Genomic DNA, 22,251 nt, shown 5'->3' with positions numbered 1-22,251 from the left:
AACTCCATTTAAAAACTGGGGGTTTTACCGTCTTCAGGCTTGCAAACAGACAGTATGAAAAATATCGGTGCATATATGTAAGGAGAAAGTTGTAGCTAGATAGAGAAATCATCATGGTCTTTTCATATTTTCATATCTTACCTAAGTCATAAAGAATTAATTAATATCACTGTAAGTTTTATAGCTGTTTGCCAGCCTTGCTTTCCATATACACTGTTGTTTTGCGTAGCTCAGCGTATTTAATCTCAGGTGAACTGAAAACTTGCCAAACCACGAGGTAGTAGAGAGTTGTCCAACCATACTGTGAAAGACAGAGATGCACATGACGAAGCACAGCAAGAGAAAGGATGGTATAACAATGGCAGTTCTGGCAAGGTGGAAAATTTAGAAGTATTGCTGAAAACAACATCTTTACCATTTACCTTTTTACATTTAGCATAAAAAGTGGGTGAAAGCCTTTCAAAAAATTCTGAATACATGAATGATATGTATGTGACACTGTTTTGGGGTTTTGCTGGTGCTAGTTTGTGAGCATTCCCTATTGGAAATACCTAACTATTAGGAGGCTAGAAGGATATTACTAATAGCAATTTGTGTTGCACAGAAGAAAAGGTTTTTGACACGAGCACAAGAGTTAGTAATTTTTATTGTAACATGATAACAGTTCACAAAACTATGCTTTGGTAGTTACTGCTTTTTTTGAAACAGAGCAATGTTATAAAGCACTCGATCCAGTGTTCAGGAATGTTAACTTGCTGCCAGAGTTATGGTAATGGGAGTTTTGGCAACTACCAAAAGCCTGGGTGAAAGAAGTGCAACAATGTTATGATCAAGGTCTTATTTACAATATGGTAACTACGCTTCCACGTTGCATCCACGTGTGACTTGACTGACCTGAAGCCTGCAGAGCTCTGTAGAAATGCCTGCTAGTACTGAATTCATGCAGTGCAAAGCCGTTCATTAAAATTTGTTAATGCAAATAAACTGCCACACTAGTAAGCTGTTTTTCTGATGTAAGTCTTCAGAGTCTAGATCTGTCCCTTTCATACACAAATTTCTGCACAAGTATTGGTTTTGTAGTTGCCAGAATTATGCATTTTGAGTGATTGAGAACTTCTTGAGTTCTTGAGGCTTGTCAACTTTTCTCAACAGTTTCCCTTGTTTCATGTTGTCTCCACAGTCTCTTACTGGCAAACTCTTTCCTCTCCAATCTCCATCTGTTCCCATTAGCAGTTCCTGTGAAGCGATTTTTTTGGTAAAGGAAGACCACCCAGCCATACTTTTCCAAATAGAAACTCCCACAGAAGGAACACATCATGCCAAACCCTGGAGTTCACAGTTCTGACTCTCTAATTCACTGCACCTCTTCAGTCTTAGATCTGTGCATTGGTAGGCAGAAGTTCCCAGGAGGAGACCTTTCCAAGACCAGGCATGGGCAACATGCGTGTTCAGCCTTCCCAGGCCAAGTTCATTAAATCATTAAGGCAGCTCAGCAGCAACAATGACCATATTTCTTTCTTTCTCAAAGTAACACAGGATTGCCTTTGGCTGAAGGACTGAACGATAAGTCAGCCTCCTCTCCATGCACTTCCCTGGCTTGTAGCCTCGTCATTGCCTTAAAAGAACCTGTCAACAAAGTGCTTGAAGCCAGCTTGAAGAAGAGAGCCTGAGCGCAGTGCAGCCCACATAGCAGGAGGCTACTCTGGGAGAGCCCTAGGCGCTGTGAATAGACTTGCGAGCCTTCCAAATGTCTTGCAAGACCCAACAGACACTTGCTTCTTTTAACTGATTTCCATCTTTCTTTGTGGTATTGCAGTATAAATGCTCTTTCATGTGGTAGGCATAGTCTTTGGCTTTATGCCTAGAAGTTAGCTTTCTCTACAATCAGTGCCTGCCTGTAAAGAGAAGGTGAGGAGAAAGGCACTTTGGTCACCCCGGGGCTCCCGGCCCACGATGCCACTGCAGTCTGCAGAAAGACCTGTTATTTTTTCTTGGGTTTCTCCCATTTACCACCAAAACCACCTTTTCTGTCAAAACTGGAAACTGCAGGGCCCCAGGACACCTCAACCTAGCTGAACTTGCCCATTTAGCACTGGGAAGCTTTGGATCCCAGACATACAAACCTGCCAGCTCCCAGTAAAAGCAGGTGTCTTCATTAACACAGGTACAAGGTCACATTCAGTGCCAGCCATCATCTCACTTCAGGCAGTTGCTTGGGTTAAATTAAGCCCTGTCCATTAAAGAATTCATTTTATACTGTCCAGTGCCCCTTCCCAGCTCCAGGAGAACATGTTCTGAAGGAAGTAAGGCAACATTTGGTAAAAATGGGATAATATGCTGCCCAGTAGAGCACAATCCAATGACTTTAAGGTTAACTAGCCTCTCACTTCAGAATCTTACCCAGTCATCACTTGCCAAATAAACAGGCAACTGGCCTATTGGAATAGTTATGAGCGATAGAGGAATTACTGTCACTCACAACAAAGCATCCAACTCTACTTGTCAACCTGCAAGCGAAATAGTTCATCTGCCAGACCATCATCCCCTTGCTGGCGGATTTCCAAGTGTGAACTACTGTTTTCTCTGTAGCTTCAAAGGTTTGAGTGTATCAGTTAATGGTGCATGTTTCCTGTGCTGCAAGCAAAGGTCTGATGTATACTTTTCCCAAGCCCGTGCTTCTCCTGAAGTTGTGCTACGTGAGAAAATTTGGGTACAAAGAATACTAGAGGGTGATAAGGGGCAAGCGTTGGTTCTGCTCAGTGCTAGGATCCTTGCAGGCACTGTCCTCAAGGCAGGAAGCATCATTTTCTTACAAGAGTCTCTCCAAATGTTTCAGTTGAATCTCACCTCTTGTTGTCTGAATTTTGGGCCACACACTATGTGTTTTCTTGGTCTGGATTGATGGTCCCACATTTAAAATACATTTGTATTTTACTTTATTAAGCCCAAACATTCTGTTTCTGTTGATTTTCTGTTATTTTCTGGTGGCCACTGTGTTGATTTGTCGTGTAGAGAAAATCATCAATCTTTCAGGCAATTTGTCTTCTGTGGAAGTTTCAGTCCTGTGATAATTTGAGGTTGCCAAGATTGCAGGCCACAAATGTTTGTCTTCCTGTGAGTCAGTCCCACTCCAGGTAGAATAAATCCCTGCACATGCTGAGATGTGGTCAGAACCCTGACCTTCTGTTTACACAGCTCTCAAAATTTTAAATAACCTCTCTGATTTATTATGCTTCAGAAACCAAAGAAATTACAAGTTTCCTGCTTGATATTAAGCTAATTTGATGTGTGCTTGTGATAAAGGCATTGCCTTGGCCACGGCTCGGTTTCATTAGGGTTACAGTACTTTTGGGGGCTGAAATAGAGTCAAACAATGCACTGCAATGTAACTCTGCCTGGCAGATTCTTGGCAGTCGTTACCTACCTTTATGAGACTCCATTGTGTGGACATCAATGTCTCCTTCTCAGCTGCTCTCAGACAGCAAGTTAGTGGCCATGAATTTGCCTTTCTAATGTTCTTTAGGCATTTTCCCATCCAGTTCAGACTCGGAAAATTGTGCTAGGGCTTCATCTGCTAGCTAGCTCTTCTGTAGTGTCATCTAAACAATCATCCCATCCTGCTTCTCTCTTGGTGGCTTTTTTTGTTCATTTTCAGGGATTTTTAATAACTGAGGAGGTCCTCGTTCAGTGAAAGGAAGAAGTATTCTGGAAGAAAGCTGGGCATAGTAATCTGAAATGGGAGGCATGAAGCTCAATGTGGAGCAGGCCATCTATTCATGCTGTGGAGTGCCTACTACAGGGTCCATTTTGACACTTAGAACTTTGAAGAATTACGTTAACCAAAATTCTGAGCTTTTCCACCAAAGGTTGGCCTCTGAGAGCAGAGGAGGCTGATTTTTCAGAAAATAGGTCCCTTTTGGGATGCCTCAGTTTCACTCAGAAAGTGAAAAACTGCAGATCGCTAGTCTTGTAAAAATCTTCACCGTAGCTTTCAGTTGGGTCGGACACATTTTGCAGTAACTCTGGTGTAACCCTCCTTTACGAAGAGTATCTCTTGTGAATATAGACTTTTCTGCTTGAGGATTTGTTAAATTCAGTAACTTGCATTAAAAACAAGAGCTCGTCTGTGCATAAGCTACTCACAGTGAGTGAGATGAGAAGACTATTAAAATCAGTGGGAAGTCTGCCATGGACTTTGAAGGGTTCAAGACCTTCCATCAGCCTTTGTTAGCGACATGAAGTTGGTCAGCTAAAACACCTGGTGTTGTTTCTCGTCCCTTCCCGTCTTTCCTTTCCGTAAAGCTCTAATTGTCACAGTGGATTGGCCCCACGGTCTGGTCCAGAACACTGTCCCGTAGGGAGACAGGTACGGGTTGAGCCCAGGCAGGGGCAAGAAAATCCACAGGGGCTGGTTACAGGCTAACCTGGCCCCAGGGAACATTTAATTTAACCTCTAAAAATTAAAGGTTAGCTCGTGTCCTAAAGTAGGAGGATCCAATTCCTACCTCCCATGTATGTTTGTTTGTTTGAATATTTATTGCTACAGCTTTGCCTTTCTATATTCAACATTCAACCTGGTTTTAATTCTTGCTGAGCTCTTAGTTTCAACATTGCCTCGTGGCGACGAGTTCTACTGGTAAATGATGAGGCTTTGAGGAAAGATCGTTCTTTTTAATCGGTTTTAAACACACCACCTTCAATTTCAGTGAATTTCCCCAGGTTCTTATGAGACAAGATGAGACACATCCTAGAACTATTCTTTATTTGCTATTCATGTTCTCCTTCAGGTAAACAAGCCAATCTGTCTGCTCGCTCCTAATACAGAAACTCGTAAAAACTCATCCCCATGATTGGGCGAATGCAACTTTTTTTTTCAGCAGGCAAATAAAGGCGGTGGGGTATGTTTTCAGAAGACCTTCTTGTTAAATTTGTGGAATTCACTGGCGTTTGGATGGCTCTCGGTGGTCATCTAGCTTCTGTCAGCTAACAAATAGCCCAGACAGAGGAGCAGAGCAAGTTGGCCAGTTTTTGTCGTTATTCGCCCTGCTCTAGTTCACATGTGCTGGCATTCTCCTGCTGGCCTCTTCACCCAAGTGTGTTGAGTGAAGAAAGCTTCTTCTGTTCTATTTTAAAACTGTGTGTAAACATCAGCAAATGGATGAAGAATGGGCTCTGTCTTAAGTAGGTTGTTTTTCATGTAGTTCTGTTGAGGTAAATGGGGAGACACGGGGGGTTTTCTGTGTTTAACCATGACACCATGGCATACACACTATACACAGTGCAAATAAAATTTAAAAACAATTACTGCTTAAGACGGCATACAAAGTGATTTCTGTAAACCTGTTATTTCTTGCCAGATTGAATGGGCTGGTTTGGGATGCTGATAGAAACCCTTTATTATTTATCTTCTGCAGGTTGTAATTCATTTTTGCACAACAGCTAAATACATTTACATTTAAGGATTTTTTTAAAAAATATTAATCTATTGGCTTATCTTGACAGATTTACGACGGTATAAAGTGTAGAGTAGTTACTGTGTTCATCCATTTACACTGTAAACTGATCTTGTCCCTGCATGTTGCTGCTTTTTCTTCCTTTTAAGTGGTATTCACAGTGTTTCGTAGCACTTTCTTCTCTGTTTTCTTAGCAATGTACAGGTTTACTATGTTAATCCATATTGGGTTTATCTAATGACTAGCTGCCCAAACGGCTTAAAAATAATGGGTCTAATGGCACATACATGTACTGATAGCTGGCTGAGCATAAGGGGTGGGTTTGGAAGTGTTTTTAAGAGCAAAGGAAAAAAAAATAGAAATTGTTTTTTCAAATTGATTCAGAGGAGACGTTTGTCAAGATGCTTCTTATTTAAATATTTAACAAATAATTAGCTTACAGTGTAAACAAAAATCCATTTGTAAATCCTGAAGAATGTGAAGGAGAAGGGACTTTTAAAAGACTGCCTGGAAGCTGTTCAACATTAAAATAAGCTAGTCACTTTTATTGTTCTCAAAAATGGTAACATATAAACATGCTTGTAATTCTTGAACACTGTGGATGAAAATTGGTTTAAGTCAGTTTTGAGTAACAGTCTGGAAAACTATGTTTGAGTACGTGTGATGAACCACAGGAGAAAAGAAGGGGGCTTGGGGTGGGGTTTGGGGTTTTTTTTTGCTTTCTTTAAAATTCTGGCTATCATTATTTTGGCTGTCATTAAAGTTTGTCCCACTAAGGGACAAAATCACCAAACGTTATGCTGCAGCCTTGATTGAATCCCGCTCAGGAGCTATTACAGTGCAGAATCACAACTCAGAAGTCAGTAGGATTTTCTCATATCTGAGGGCAAAATTTAGTGTCTTGTGCTATTCCGGGCTTGGTGTTGGGCTCGTTCCTAATCATTGAGGAGGGTTCTGGTAGATGTCAAGTGAAGAGAATAATAGAGCATGCATCCTTCACCACTCAAGCCAGACAATGAAATTAGAAAATGGCACTGAGAGTTGCTGTGAGAGAATTCCCTTGGATTCCTAGAGGAAGAATAAAACAAGAATGTATTGATTAAAAAAAAAAAGAAAGAAAAGAAAAAAATAAAAAAGAAAGCAGAAAGAGGGGAAAAAGAAAGTAAATTAGAGAAACCTTGCCAGAAGCCTCCTCAGAACCTATGTAATAATAAAGTCCGACATTAAAAGCTGTATTGTCTTCTCACATAAAGGCGTGTGTACTTACTGTTTCGTCTTAGTTTCTGGTTCTGCATTTTTCAAATCTCTTACGGAGCATTTTGCATGCATATGATGTTTGCAGCACTACGCGCTCTTATTTGAAGACTGTTTTCAGAAGTCATTATTGAACTATAGGATAAAAAGGCATAAGCATAATTACGTGTTAAAGAGAATAAATATGTTCTGCTAGATAGTTAACCAGGTGAGGTTAAACAAGATAAGATGAATTCTGGTCTTTTTAGAAAACTGACAGTCTTCATTTTAAGCTACAATGTAAAGTGCTTTATCCTGAGATTAGGTATTGTGGCAGAAGCTAAAACTGCCTTTTTCCCCTAACCGTGCCAGAATACAACCTCCTTTTCTTTTTGCGCTAACAAGACTGCTTTACCACCACAGCCCACTCTAAGTAATTAAATCAATCCTTTGTACTTACCGTATTCTCCTCTAGCGACGGTACTAGATCTGATTATATGCTTCATGCATATTCAAAGTACGGCACTGACAGCTCTTTAATGAGCTCTTACTTAATCAGTACGAACAATGTTCATCTTGTTCTTTTTTTCCTCATACATTAGAGCTAGGAACAGTTGGGGAAAAAATGAAACATCCAGCATTCATTTGAAAAATATATTGTACTTTGAAAAGTGTCTAAGCTGGGGAAGTTGCATTCTGCCCTTTAAAAGTCTGATGGACAAATTGGATTACTAGTATTGGATTAAATAACAAATGGTTAGAGGAGAAATGAGAAAAGCTCGCTGTGATCACAGGCTTTAATATTTTTTGTTACTTATAAAGCTGAAGGGGTCTTTAACCAGTTATTAAAGTCAGGATTAATTTGTAATGGTCCAACTTACTAGCTTTAAAAGGGTTTTGTTGTTGTTGTTGTTTTTTATCGAAAACAATAGTGTAACGCATGTGTTATGGAAAAAAATTTAAGTTTAAGATCTGTGGGCTATTTATAGATTTTCATCATCTTGTACTGGCTCAGATAAGGGGTTTGCATGCGTGGGATCGATTTGTTCTCAAACATGTTTTTTGCTTCATTTAAATAGTCTGTACAGTATTTTTTTTTTCTCTGAGAACAACACAGATATTTTCCCAATTTTAATTTTCAAGCATTTGTAGCAAGTCAATTAAATACTTGTTTTACACTTGGAAAGTGGAAACAAAAACAACCCCAGAAGCAGCAGGGTTTTACAGAGTGAAACTGTGAAATTGTGTTGAAGAAAGGCTTTTTCTAAATTTTTTTTTTAGAAATTGTAAATGTGAATTTAGCTTGCAATATCACTGCAGTAATAACGCTCAGTTTTTCTTTGTTCAAAGTGTTTCACATGCATCCTTCCACCAAGGGGGAAAAAAAAAAAAAGTAATGCTCTAATGGTAGTATATTTGCTGAAAAGAGTTATTTAAATTTCTTATATATGGGAGTTCATCTTTATTTTGCTTGCCTAGGAAGAATCTGTTTCAGCTCCATGCGCAAGAATTTAAAAGCTGATGGTCAACAAATAAAATATAAGCATTGAGTGCTATTAATATTGCACACATGTGTCATTTCACTGATCAAAAAGGCCTTCGCTGGGGTACAATTGGCCTTTTTCCAAATTGCAAGCTTTTTCTCAGCTTTTTCTTTTTTACTCTTTCTTCTTTTGTTGCTGCCTGGGGATTTGTGCCTATCGCAGCCGATATCACATGACTGGTGTCAGGGCATCACATGGGTCCAAAGTGAATACAAAAACAGATTAAAAATTCTGTAAAAACAATCAAGACTTTGTTAACTCACTTTTAAACCAGCCTATTCTATGGATATTGCATGTGCTTAGGTGTCAGCGTGGAAGTACCAAAATAGGCACCTGTTCAGATCTGACTCGACAGCTCCAAGCTTTACCTAGATTTTTTCTCGTTATATGTTGCAACTAACTTTATTTAGGAGGAATGCATTAATAGAAAGAAGTTTATGTTCTTACCCTGAGATTGCATGGTGTGAAATTCAAGTTCAGGTCCACCGTTGAGTCAAACTCCTTTGAAACATTTCTGTCTCTCATTTCTTTTTCAAGGCTTGCAAAATAAAATGCAGTAAGAGCTTGCATTTATAATGGTATCTTTCAGCCAGAGATCCCAGACCACCCCAAAACTAACAAATTTAGTGTCATAAATTGATTAAAATGTTACTATGGCCACATATGCCTGGTTGTGAGAACTTTTTTTCACCGGCAGTGTGGCAATTTCATGCGTCACAGAATAGACTGGTCATTTTGCAAGGATAAAAAAGGCAATCTATCCCCTTTTTCTTTCCCTCTCCCCCAAATAAATTTCAGCTACTTGGTGCATTTCAACGAAAGGTTGCTAATATTGATTATCATCTACTTTTAAAAGCAGACCCTGTTAGATAGACCAATACAGCAACACCTTTGATCTGTAACTTAATAGCAAAGTGTACTTAAAAGTTTTAATCCTCTTTAGGGGAGTACTGAACTGCTGAATATTATTGTAAATACCATGGCTTAGTATTTTCTGCACAAAACCAGAAGTTGGAGGTCTTGGGGGAGAGGATTTCTACGTGACAGATTTCTTCTTTCATTGCTCCATCGTTCAAGAGCTGGACCCTGCTGCTTCTGCTTGGAAAAAGGCTGCAGGGCCATCCCCACTTTAGGATGCTGTGCCCTTCCCATCTCATCGCTAGCAAATCGTGTACCTTAAAAGCACCCTTCCAAGGAACAGTTTCATCAGCCAGGAACTTCCCAGGGTGATAAGTGGATATGGAAGCATGTCTCACATCAGAAAGAAGAGCGCAGCAAATGGCGTAACTTTTTCTTACTGTGTGGGTCCACCAGTTCCACCCCAAGCTGACTCACTTCGCTGTTGAGCTCCTTTTCCGTCCCTTGTGTGGATGCACCAAGCCCACGGGCCACGGTGGGGGGAATCAAACAATTTGGAGAAGGCCGGTGACCTTCCCTTGCATGCAGCAGGGTCATAGCTGGGTGAGGAGGTGGTTCTCCATGCAGATCTGGGCTTGCACACTACCATGGTGTTGGGATGTGAACGTGCGCGTGGCAGGCACGTATGTGCAAGCATTTCAAACGCTCCCATCCAGAAATTGAAAGCTTTCTTTTAGAGCAGACCAATATTTTTTCTGGTGTCTTTCCAACTTCTGGTGCTGGAAATTGCTTCTCTGCAACTAGGGATCCTATGGTTTAATAAGATAGCTTCCCCGAGTGTACAGCACCTTGCATCAGAGTTTTCAAAACCCTTTGCAAACATCAAAGAATTAACTTTTAGCACGCTTGCAAGATCGGTACAGGTGATTATCCTCATATTACACACAAGGCGCTTAAACTCAGAGATCTGCCCACAGTCTCCTGGTGAAGCAGTGTCAAAGCTGGGAGAAGTATTCAGAAGACCCAGCTCATGCTCCTTTGCCACTATTCCAGGTTTCTTCCCAGATTAATTTTAACCGTAAGAAATGTGTGAGTTTCATAATTCAATGAGGACCATATAGTCTTTGCTCCTCAGCTCAACTTGAGAGATGAGAATGGCAGGTGACTACAGAGGTGCAGTCTCCACATGCAGTCTCCACAAAGGAATTTGGTGAGGTTTCACCTAGTCCCCGAGATCAGAGAGAGTGAAATTTGGCTGAGTGACCCTGCTATGCGGAAAGAACAGTCAGGAGCCTCCCGGACGCTCATCTGCCTTTTCCCCATGTGGCCTGGTGGTGCAGAGGTGATAACGTAGAGTCTTGCAGAGCCTGGTAGAGTGTAGCCCTGCCAGCAGGTAGGCTATGGAGGGTCCTGATCCTGATCCTGCCTGGAAGGCAATGATGGACGTTTGCTGGGGAAAGGAATGTTAGTCCATGCATATACACATGGGGACCCTTAGGCACCTGGACCCCAAAATTATTTGCATTTGGGCTCCCTTTGATTGCAGGTGAGGAGAGGAGCAGCTCTTTCCAGCTCATTGTCTGGAAGAGTGGCCATAAGTGCAGAGAAACTGAGCAAGTGCCTTGGCCAAGGGTTCAGGATTGCCATCTCCTCTGCAGCTACTATGATCCCCATTGCACCATCCTAACTGCGCTGGGTTTGCATGGGTGGAGTGGCTCTTGCCCACAAGGATCGTTTTTGTGTTTGGAAGGCTGTGATGACCAGACATCTTTTAGCAGCAAGGTTTTCTTTCATTTGGAACATCGCAACAATATAGTTCTTTTGGGAGAATTTAAAAGATACAGTACTTTTAAAAAGGTGTTTATTTAGGTCAGGGTATCAGTGTGATAAAGAACGCTAAAATACATGCTGAAGAATGGCTGCTTTCAAAGATTTATTTATGGAGCAAGCAGGATTGGGTGGCAGGACTTGTAGATGTATATTTTTACCATTTGAGAGTACGCCTTGTAAAGCTCAGTGATATTGGAGACCAATACCCCAAAACCTGAAACGAAATATGTAGCTCAATTTGTGAAATGCCATGTAAGTAATTAAATTCTTTCGATTGCAGGAAGAAACACAGAAGAAGAAGAAGCTATGATGCAGGAATGGTTCATGCTGGTTAATAAGAAGAATGCCTTAATAAGACGAATGAACCAGCTTTCTCTTCTGTAAGTATGGATGGATACATGTATTTACAAAAGGATGATTTACTGGAATATTTACCCCGCAGATAAATGCAAAACTTTTTTGTTTTCTTCCCATTAGTCTTCAAAAATGTTCCCTCAAAAGTGAGTAGAATGGATGATCTGTGGAGCACAGCGAGTAACTTGTTTTTCTCATATTTCAGACCTGAAAATGAGAAGCATGCAATGACACATTGCCAGAGCTGTGGAAAAAAAGTCATTAAAGAAATATTAAGCACAGTTACATTTTCAAAGGCCCAACAGTAGAATAAAATTACATTTTAGATATGCGCAAATAGATTTGGATTGTGCCTCAGATGTGACAGGTGAAGACTATTTGGAGAGAGAGCAAAATTTGAGTTGCTACCTGCTTCGTAGAAATCCTCAATCCCGTCGCTAATTCAGCAGCACTGGACTGCTGAAAGGATATTAGTGAATCAGTCACAGTGCAATGATACCACTGATACTGCAAAGTAAGGACAAATAAACTTTATTCACTAGCAACGGCGAGGAAGGGAGAAAATGCTGCTCGTTTTTAGAGGCGTTCTGCGCTCAGCGCTTCTTTTCCGGCTTCTTTCGGTTTGATTATATTTCTTTCAGTAATGCCACCTAGTGTAGATGCCTGCATACTTCCCTGGGAAGAGCCTGTGCTCACAAATTTCCTACCGCGTCTGAACTTGACGGAAGATTCTACCTTCAAAATATTAAGCTTTCTAATCCCGTGTCTAATTTTCATTATTCATTAGGGCAGAATGTATATAGGATAATACTTCCAGTGTCATATTATCTTGGTGAATAGGCTGATGCTGGAATTTGTTCATTAGATCCGGGGGAATGTTTTATACTTAGGACATTCCACAACAGCCGCTCCAAGGATGAATATGAAATAATTACATCCTGTAGCACAATGGAGTTAAACTGACGGAATTAAAGCCGACATTATAGAAAACGAAAAGGCCCTGTTACTGAATATGCCACCTGAGCAAGGTTTTAAGTTTGTGTATCATTTGTTTGGAGTAGCTTAAAGTTAAAGAGAAAAGTCAGTTATGAGTCCTAAAATCAATGTAAGTTAAAGGTTCTTTTAAGTGTTTAATGATTTAGTAATTAACATATTGATGAACTTTTGCAACTTGCCTAGGGAAAAAGAACATGACCTAGAAAGACGCTACGAACTGCTGAACCGGGAGCTAAGAGCAATGCTTGCTATTGAAGGTAAGAGCAATTGCTGGGTACCGAGGGAAGGAAAATGCTTGCTGCCAAAGGTGGCTACCTGAAAGTACCAAATGTGGAGGCTGTTCTGAAGCCCAGTTAAGAATGAATGCTGGTATTTACATCATTTCAAGTGATAGTACACAGCAAATACGCTGCGTCCATGATCCCATTCTTAAGTTTTTTTTGGGGGGGAAAGAAAAAAAGTCCAAGATGCGGGACAAAGAAATATGGTCTCCTTGGAATAAACTTTGAAAACAAAGTGATGAGGAGGTAAAGAATATTTGTCTGGGGTTTATTATCTTTTGTTGCAGTAATGCTCACCTGGCTTTCCTGCAGCATTGTGCTGCTTTGGGTGCCACAGAAAATGGAAGGGGTGACCCACAGAAGGGAGCCTCCTTCCTTTTAAAGTTTCAGATCTGTTTTACAACAGTATCTCACTGGGGAAAAAAAGTCTCATTGGTTTTGGTGGTAAAACACTACGTTTGCCAAGTAAATATTTCATCGCAAGCGACACCAGGATTAGTGGGATCCTTTGGACAGATTTTCTCCCTTCTCTGCAACTCTCCCGAGTTTAGTCACCTTACCTGAATGAAAACTCATGGGAAGATTGACATGCGGGATAAATGAAACAATTGCATCCTTTCCATAGGGCTTTCAAGTGAATTGTACAATAATCCCAGGGATGATTCATAATAAAAAATAAACATCCAGGTAGCTTAAACCATTGCTTGCATTATTTTCTTATTTAAATATCTTAAGTGTTTTCTAATGCTGCACCGCTTACACCTCTCAGTCACAAATGCTGTCTTATAGTTCAAAGATGTTTGCTTAAAAGTTAATCCTTTGGGCTCTGTAAAATGGACCTTTTGTCTAATCAATGCAAATTGATTTTGCTATTCTGTATTGACCTCTCAACCCTTTGACTGTCCATGGTAATTTCTTTCTTCACCTGATAAGGTACCTGATCCATAATAAATCAATTCTAATTAGTTTGGAGACTTCACTGGGAGCATAACTTTGTAGGAAAAAAGCAGCAGGTTTCAGGTAGCTTTTTCTAATCTCTCCATCTGTGGTTGTATTTTTTGCATAAGACTACCTTCACTATATTCTTGGATAAACTTGAGTCATAAATATATACATTGCTTTCTGCAGAGACAAGCCCGTGTAATTGGAATCGTACTAATGAAATATTTAAAACATAAAATACTCTAAAACCAGAGAGGAGTTAAGAGATACTGGATTTAAATCCAAAATTTCAATGCTTAATTGCCTCTTCTATGTTTTACTGCCTTGCAACATCTTAGCAGCAGCCTTTGAATGTGTAGCAGCCTATGCCATTCACACACTGACTTGAAAAAAAATCTATCCTTTTTTAATTTCTTTTTTTATAAATTCAGAGAGAGATGCCAACCCAGGAAGGTCCTCTCTTTTTTTTTTTTTTTTTTGGTGTGTGCTACCGGTGATATAGTAAACAGACATTTAGGGAGAAAACGTAAGTGCTGGAGAATTTTAGTTTTGTTTTTTATTTATACAACAAAGTCCACGGTTAGCATTTTGACCCTCAATAAGATTATTACTCTGCTAGAAGTTTTAGTAGCTATCTGTTTTTACCTAAAAAACATATTAGAGGAGAAACTCTCCCAAGAAAATGCCTGTGAAATGTCAAAATACATGTTTGTGACACCTTGCCTCTCAATGTGTGCGTCAGCACTGTATCGCTCTCTGTGTCTGATGTACACTGGGGTGCAATGATGCACTTTTTGGGAAGCACCAGTAAAACCACACCATTTATAATATGATTTCCCCAAAGAAGCATGGACTGCCCAAACAGCCCAGCGCTGTCTGTTCCGATGCCATTTACCTGTTTGCTAATGAGTGCTTGGGCTCCGTGAAAGAGTTGAAAAGACAGATCTCACTTTTACCAGCACCAATTCCAAAGCTGAAATATATGAGCAGGAAAAAAATATTATACATACAACAGGACGGGACCAGTTTGTTTGTCTAAAAGAAAGGCAGGACACGCCAACCCAAACTGGAACTTAGGAAAAAAAAAGAAAAGTCTTTGAAAGGTGATAATTACTGTTTTGGTAAATTGCTCTAACTCTTCCACGCGTGACTGTGCTGTTTAAAAATCTATCAAGCAATTTACTTAGCTAGTTGATGGGGGGGGGGGGGGGGGGAGGGCGGGGGGAGAGCGCCTTGCAAAAGGTAGCAGCCTGCTGATCGCAGATAAAGGCGGTTTATTGGCGGCCGGCCTGCCCTGCCTGTGCAGGCAGCGTGTGGGCAGCACTGGCGTCTGGAGGTGCTGACCGTTATAATGTTCAGCGATGTGGAGACAGTGTCCTCTTAGCCAACCGCTAAAATGGAGGCATAGGCAGCTGAATAGCCTTTTGGAGTGTTACCGCACTTCACGTGGAACACATGAATGACCAAGGGTGGTAAAAAAGGCATACTTCCCCCCCCCCCCCCCCCCCGCCCCTTTAGCCGTAGAGATAAGAGAGCTAACGCACTGCCTTCTTCCAGCTAGAAAGTGTTCCTCTCTTTCCGCTGCCGAGACTGCTCCGACCGAGAAGGGCCTGAAATCCTTGCCTAACAGGCCAAAGAAAATACGGGTTACTGGATTTAACCTGTGCACATGGGAAAGGGGTTTTGGCTGTCTGTTTGGGAGCCGGACGGCTCTTTTAAAAAAGGTGCTGCATTTCAGAGCCTGATTTTTACCGCGGCCGAGTGGCGGGATGCCTTACTTTCAGCTACCTTTCCTCTTGCTCCTTTCTGTTTTTTTCACTCAGGATTTAATGCCTCCTTAGAAAAGATAAGTTCATTTTTGCACACCTTGGGGTGGTGTGTTCATTTTCTGCCCAAGAAATGGATCTTCTTTCAGATTTTGTACATCTTGATTTATTCTTGGCTTATAGTTTGAAGTGGGTGCTCTTCTAAAAGGATTTATGCATAGGTTCACTATTTTTGTAGTTATGGTTTATATGATAAGCTTTTTATATTTAAAATCAATATGTAATCCTGTGGAGGAGCTTATCCTCTAAAACCCCATTTGTAAATCTATTTTAGCTTTGTTACACCGCGCAGCCACAGTATTCCATAGATTGATTAGGTTCAGCAGCAGAATCCTATCAAATGGCCTGCTCTGATGATGATGCAAACTCTTTCAGGATTGCTAGTTGACTGGAACTAAAGATAAGACCTGACTGCAATCCCCCAATGTGCTCTTTACAAAACTAGTGTTAATTTTCATCAAAGTGCCGGGCTTATTTATTATAGCGGTGAGGTTGAAGGTTTTACTACGAGAACTTTCGACCATTTCTATTAAAGCATTTCTATGGGAACTGGCCGCCTGTTTGCTCAAAGTAATTATCAGTTTAAGCAGTGGGGGAAAAAAAAAGACAATGTGAAGTCAATGAAGATGAATAATTGAAAACATTTCTACTTTAACGTGAATTTAGCAAACTCTGTCATTTTAAACTGCCTGTCGCGAGCGGTGGCACAGGGGCTTTAGCTTTCAACACGTTTAGCTCATATACAGCCTCAGAGCTTAATCCTATTTTTGTCCGGAGTGTAGCTTTTATAACAGTATTATTCTGAAATCTTCAAATTAATCATAGCCCATATTGTAGCTTCCCAGAGCTGCAGTCAGCCTGGGTAACTATATGTGTCAGGTGTTATAGGTAATCCTGGCTTAAAAGGCACAACAGGTAGGAATCAAACTTGAACACAGTTGGTTTTTAAACATAGGGATGCTTCCTGAAACTGCTGCCTGGCAGTATTTTGTTGGATAAACCGAAACTGCAGTGTGATCACATATAAAATGTTATTTAAATACTTTGCGCCAGTTCCTCTTTTAACCAATTGCTACTTGATTGTGTTTATTTTGGGAGGGGGGAAAGTCAAACTCCTTTTCTAGGAAACAAAAATGCAAGGGAGTATTTCTGCCAGCAAGTTTTCTGTGGCGTATTTCAAACACTAATAATAAGCAAATGCAGAAACAAAAAAAAAAACAGTTTTGTTTCATGAAATCCTAATGTGTTATTTACCCCACAGGGCTACAAGATGGGGCAACAAACCCCATAGCTCTTAGAAAGGGACTTAACGGAGGAAAAATAGTAGTGAAGAACTGAGCGAAACCTGAAACCTGTACCGAAATATTTTGACTGATGTTTGCTGTTACAAAAGCTAAAATTGCTGCTGAAACCCGGTGGGTGAAGCAAAAAAAAAAAAAAAAAAAAGAAAGAAAGAAAAAGAAAAAGGCTTTAAAAAGAAGAGCTTTTCAACTAAGTGAAAACCATCAAAATTGCAAAATAATTAAATTGAGTCCAGGTAGAGACAGGTTTTTTCAGGTCCCTTTTCATCTAGAGCTTCATGTGCCCAGATGTGTTGAGGAGCCTGCGTCTCAGCACAATTATCAGCGGAAGCGGGGGGAAAGTTAACCTGAAAGTTGGGGGCCACGTCTGGGGGAAGCAAACACCCATGAAATTCTCTGCCATGCCTCTCTCCTCCTTTTCTGCCCGGCTCACCACTGTTGCCCTTCGCAAGACGGTTTTGTCATGCTGAGATTGTATTGCGCATGCAGGGGTTTTATTTATGTGGGTAAAACCCTCCGTTTTTGGGAAGCTCTGACGACTTGCAGAGGTGCAGAGCGGTGTGTTTTAAAGGGGTCAAACTGAAGGAGCCTTCCCCAAAAGGAGCAAAAGGGCAAGCAGTGCTGGAAATCGAGAGACCCTGTTGAAAATTAGCACCTAAAAGGCTGCTACCTAAATTAAAGCAGCTTTTTTGCAGGAGAAATGGCTTAGATTACCAGTAATTTTGGCTGGTAGCTTCAATTCTAGTGTGTGTACACCTGGAAAATTAGTTCCTTAACAACCGTGGAGGGGGAAGCAACGTACTAGGAAAAGAAGGAGAAGCAGAAAAAGAAAAAGAAAAACTCCAGGGAAGTTTCGGCAGTGCCCTGCCAGGCCGATGCTCCGGGAAGGGCTCTGGTGCCGCTGTACCGAATCCCTCCCCGCTTGCAAGACGCCGCCGTGCGTGTTTGCCTCTCCCAAGCGCGTCGGCACACAGGTGTCGGCGTGGGTTTTCCCTGCATGCATGTGGACCCGTAACTCGCTCATGGGCCCGTGTGCCCAGGCAGAAGGCGAGGACGCGATAAAAGTGGTTACACATTCCTGCCTTTCCGCCGCTCTTCCAACCTTTATTGCATGATGATGCATCTAATTTTTAATTTGTAAATACAAGGCTGAATTCCCTCTAGCACCACTTGCTTTCATAAAGCTTCTGAGCAGTTTGCTGTCTTGAATAAATTTGGCTTTGGAGGGGGGTCAGGGGGATTTGAACCACCACATTCTTGCGGGGTTTGTGAAGATTCACATGGTAACCGGTGGTGAGCATTGTTCGGGTTATCTGAATGAGCACCAGCCATGTGAGTTTTAACATGATCGCCCAGGGCAATGGAGACCGCGGGGAGAAAGCCAAAAGGACTGCACCCTCTCTCCCCTTCGCCTTCGGGAAACGCGGCCGGGGAGGAAGAGGAGGAGGAGGAGGAGGAGGATACCGCCGGGCCGGTGGCGATGGCTTCTCCCGGTGGTTCTTTTTTTTTTTTGGAGCCGGTGTCCTCTTTCCCTCCCGCTCCTCATTTGTCCTGCTATCTCCCTCATCATCTACTGCTCCTGCTTTTCATTGTTTACCTTCTTAATGAGGGAGGCGGGGAAGGCTGGGGCTTGACTGACAGCGACAAGCCCCTACGGTCTGGCTGGAGAGCCGGAGGCTGCGGGGCGGCCCCGGGGGGCTGCGGCGTGCGGGGCCGGGCCGGGCCGGGCCGGGGGCTCCGCCGGGCCGGGGAGCGGCGAGAAAAATCCCTTTGGGAAAAGCGGGGCGGCCCCGTCCTCCGCTGCCTGCCAGCGACGGGGATGAAGGGGCCCCGCGATACGGTGTAGCAAGTGTATTTTTACTTCAAAGGGGAAAATGCTAATTGACTGATACCTGCTTTTAAAGTTACTGCAAAGCATATGGTGCCCAGTGTGAGATTCCTCCAGCTGCTAAGAGCAAGCGAGAAATTAGCAAAGAAGAGCCGGGTTGCAGGGAAACGGGCTTTCCTCCTATCGGGAAAACTTGGTAAATGTCGGTGCCCGTCCAGGAAACACACTCGTGGGGGGAAAAAAAAAAAACAAACCAAACAAACCCACAGCAACAAACCAAACACAAACCAAACAACAACAAAACACCCCAAAAACCCCAAAACGAAAGGACCCCGAAGGCGCTGCTAGGCTCCCCCAAGCCAGGTGGGCAGGAAGAGAAAAGGCCGGGGGGCTGCGCTCATCCCCGCGGTAGCTCCCGGTGGGGAGAGCGGCAGCGCTCCGCGGGCCGGGGCGCAGCGGGCCGGGCCGGGCCGGGCCGGGCTGTGCCGGGCAGGGCTGTGCCGGGCCGTACCGTGCCGGGGCGTACCGTGCCGGGCCGGGCTCCCCGCCGCAGCAGCCCCGGTCCCGGCGCGGCTGGCTGCGCCCCGGCGGTGGCCACGGCCGCGGCGTCTGAGCGCTGTTTTTGGTTTTCTCCGCAGACTGGCAGAAGACCGAGGCGCAGAAGAGGCGAGAGCAGCTTTTGCTGGAAGAACTCGTTATTCTCGTTAACAAACGGGACGCGCTGGTCAGGGACCTGGACGCCCAGGAGAAGCAGTGAGTCGGGCGAAGGGGGGCGGGGGGAGGGTGCCCGCCGAGCCGCCACGGCCCCCGCGGAAAGTTTGGGCCAAGTCCACGGGCACCGTGGCCGTGGCGAGCTCGGCGGGGCCGCGGAGGGGAGCGGGGCGGGCGCGCACCCCGCGCAGCCCCTCACCGCGCCTCCCGCCGCCTCTTTCCGCAGGGCCGAGGAAGAGGACGAGCATTTGGAGAGGACCCTCGAGCAAAACAAAGGCAAGATGGCCAAGAAGGAAGAGAAATGCGTCCTCCAGTGAGCGGCCTTCCCGCAGCGGTGGCGAAATCGCAGTGCGGCTCTTTCTTACGTTTTTAAAATGCCGACATGAGACTGGGGGAAAAAAAAAAAAAAAGATGTTTTGAAAAAAAAAAAATTAAACTTTTTTCCATTTTTCTTAGGCCAGATCTAGGCTGCGCCGGGCCCCGCTCCGTTGTTTTTCGGTTTCCATTCAAGCGAACTCGCGTTGTACCATGGTTTCCTTATGGGCTCAGCTCTCCTGCCGAAAGGGTTCGAAACGAAATCGCCGAGACCCCGGGCGTGCGGGCGGTGCCGGAGATGTGCGGAAGGAGCAGAAGAAATAAAGTCTGTCCTGGTTTCTGTAGCTGGAGGAGGGCTGAGTTTTGAAATAAATACGTTTTTGTCGTAATAGGATTAGAGAGGGGGATATAGGAAAAAAAAAAATCATTGGGAATGGTTTCATCTAGTCCTGCCATATGTAATACTTACTAAAGCTACCTACATTTTATAGTTAGGTCAGATCCACCCCAGTTACTATTAAAAATGTGCTGTATTTACCAGTGTTTTATTTCAGCAGTTTGACACTTCCCCGGGAGCGGAGCCGGGCCGCGCTGGTTTCCTCGGGGGGGTTTCTCAGGGCGCGGAGCCCGGGGATCGGCTGCGAGCGGGGCGGCCCGGGGCAGCGCGGCGCTTCCCCCCCGCGTCCCCCCGCGTCCCCCCGCGGGGTCGGGGTCGGGGTCGGGCCCGGGCCGCGCCGCCGCCCCGCGTTATTTATTGCGCCCGGGCCGCGTCCCCCTGCGCGCCCGCCACCCCGCCCCGTCCCTCTGCCCCCACGCGTGTCCCGCGCTCGCATCGTCCCTTCGTGGAGCTCGTCTCGTTTATTTATTACAATACCGAGTCATATATAAAATTTTCAATAAAAGCCGAATCTTTCTTACCGTAACTGCCGCTTTCCTCTTTACCTGGGAAACTCCCTCCCTCCCTCCCTCCCTCCCTCCTCCCGCCGGCCGGGGAGGGGGCCCGGGAAGGGCCCGACCCCGCGGGGGGCTCCGCCGCCCCGGCCGCCGCCGCTTCGCCAACGCAACGAAACCCACCAGAGGGAAAAGTTTTTCGTTTGTTTTTAATAAAGCGCAGGTCGGGGAGGGGGAGGTAAAACTTGTCCCCGCGGGGCCGGGGCCGGGGCCGCCCGCCGGCCGGCGCGGGGGGTGCGCGGCCAAGGCTCCGCTGCGGGACGCTGAGCGGGCGGCGGGGCCGCAGGGAGCCCAAACCCCGCGGGGACGCGGCTGTGTCCCGGCAGGGTCCCCCGCGTCGCCGGCGGCTCCGGGTGCAACTGCGACCCGCTCCAAAAAAAACCAAAAAAAAAAGACCCAAACCAGCCCCGTGGAGGAGGGAAGCGCCCGGCCTTGTGCGAGCGGCCGCCGGCGGCCGTGGGCCGTGCCGGCCCGGGGCCGGGGGCCGGGGGCTGCCCCGGTGCCCGCCGGTGGCTTCGGCCCCGTGCGAAGTTGGGGAGGATGCGGGGAGCGCCCCGCCGCCGGGAGGGCAGGGCCGGCGGGCAGGCGGCTCCGCCGTGCCCCTCTGCCCGCTCCCCAAAAATACAGGGGCCGGGGAGGCGGGGACACACACACACACACACACACACGCTCCGAGGGCTCCGCGGCCGCGGAGGCTCAGGAGGGGAGAGGGCGGCGAAGCCCGCGGCGCTGCCCGCCCGCCGGGAGCTGCGGAGCCCCAAAGCCTGGGGCTGCCCCCGGGGGGCGAGGGGGGGCGGCGGGTGCGGGCGGGCATCCCCCCGCCGGATGGGCCGGGGCTTGTCCGTCTTCTAAGGCGAAAAAAGTAACTCAGCCCCCGGCGCTGCGGGAAAAATAAGCGTGTCCCCCTCCCGCCCCCGGCCCCCGGCCCGGGAACGGGCCGCAAGAGCCCCCCCCGCCCCGTGGCCGGCCCCAGCTGCCCTCCCCGTGCCCCTGCCCCTGCCCCTGCCCTTCCCCGCCGCCGGGGCCGGGGACGCGCAGCCCAGCCCCCCGCGCCCCGCAGCCCCCGCCCGGCCGCCGACCTTACCTGGGCGCAGCGGGGAGGGCGCAGGCTCCGTCCGGCGGAGAGAAGGGGGGGACCGGGGGGGGCCGGGCCCGTCACCCCGGGGGGCGGCGAGCCCCCGGCCGAGCCTGCGGGGAGGCGCACGCAATTGGGGACTGGGCAACCGCGGGGGCTGCGGCGGGGGTTGGGGGGGCACAGATACACACACACACACACACACACCCCCACCCCCGGGGAGCGGCTGCTGCCCGCCAGGACCGGGGCTGCCCCGGCGGGGCCAAGTGATGGGAAGGCGGCGGGAGCGTAGCCCGGCCCGGGAACTGCCCCGGCGGGACCGGGGCAAAACGGGAGGGGGCTAGGGGGGGGGGGGGAACTGCCCCCCGAAATCCTTCCTCCTCCCTCCTCCTCCTCCCTTTCCTTTTTGTGAATGGGCCGCGGCGCCTTTGTTGCGGGGAGAAGTGCCCGTGTCGCTGACTTTCGTGGGCGAGCGGAGGAGCTTGCAAACCTCCTTTTCCCTCCCGCCCTCGGCCCATCGTCTGCCTCCCGCCCGGGTTAGACGGTTCCCTCCTCGCACGGGAAAAAGAAGCGAAAAGAAAAAAAAAAAAAATATGGGGGTCGGGGCGGGGGGGGACACCGCGCTTTGGTCGGGGCCGGCGGGCAGCGCCTTTGACCATTAGCTCGCTTTCAGCTCCAACTGCAATTAGAGGGAGTCGATTTGGGGAGACCAACCAAAGCCGCGCACCGGAGCCCTCGGTAGAGGTGCGGGAC

The 22,251-nt window shown here is 45.9% G+C and overlaps 1 protein-coding gene across 8 annotated transcripts in view; it reads left to right on the top strand.

Annotated features, from left to right (window-relative positions):
- Nucleotides 1-19,474, top strand: part of EHBP1 (EH domain binding protein 1) — a 233,093-nt gene extending 213,619 nt beyond the window's left edge. For all 8 annotated transcript variants that reach the window (XM_075706824.1, XM_075706821.1, XM_075706820.1 and 5 more), the window contains 4 exons: nucleotides 11,199-11,298; nucleotides 12,452-12,525; nucleotides 19,085-19,199; nucleotides 19,384-19,474. In XM_075706824.1, the coding sequence (XP_075562939.1) occupies nucleotides 11,199-11,298; nucleotides 12,452-12,525; nucleotides 19,085-19,199; nucleotides 19,384-19,474 (380 nt within the window). The remainder of the gene's footprint in view (nucleotides 1-11,198; nucleotides 11,299-12,451; nucleotides 12,526-19,084; nucleotides 19,200-19,383) is intronic.
- The last annotated feature ends 2,777 nt before the right edge of the window (nucleotides 19,475-22,251 follow it).

Source organism: Pelecanus crispus, chromosome 3, assembly GCF_030463565.1.
Source record: "Pelecanus crispus isolate bPelCri1 chromosome 3, bPelCri1.pri, whole genome shotgun sequence".
Classification (NCBI taxonomy): domain Eukaryota; kingdom Metazoa; phylum Chordata; class Aves; order Pelecaniformes; family Pelecanidae; genus Pelecanus; species Pelecanus crispus.
This window is presented reverse-complemented; position numbering and strand designations above follow the sequence as displayed.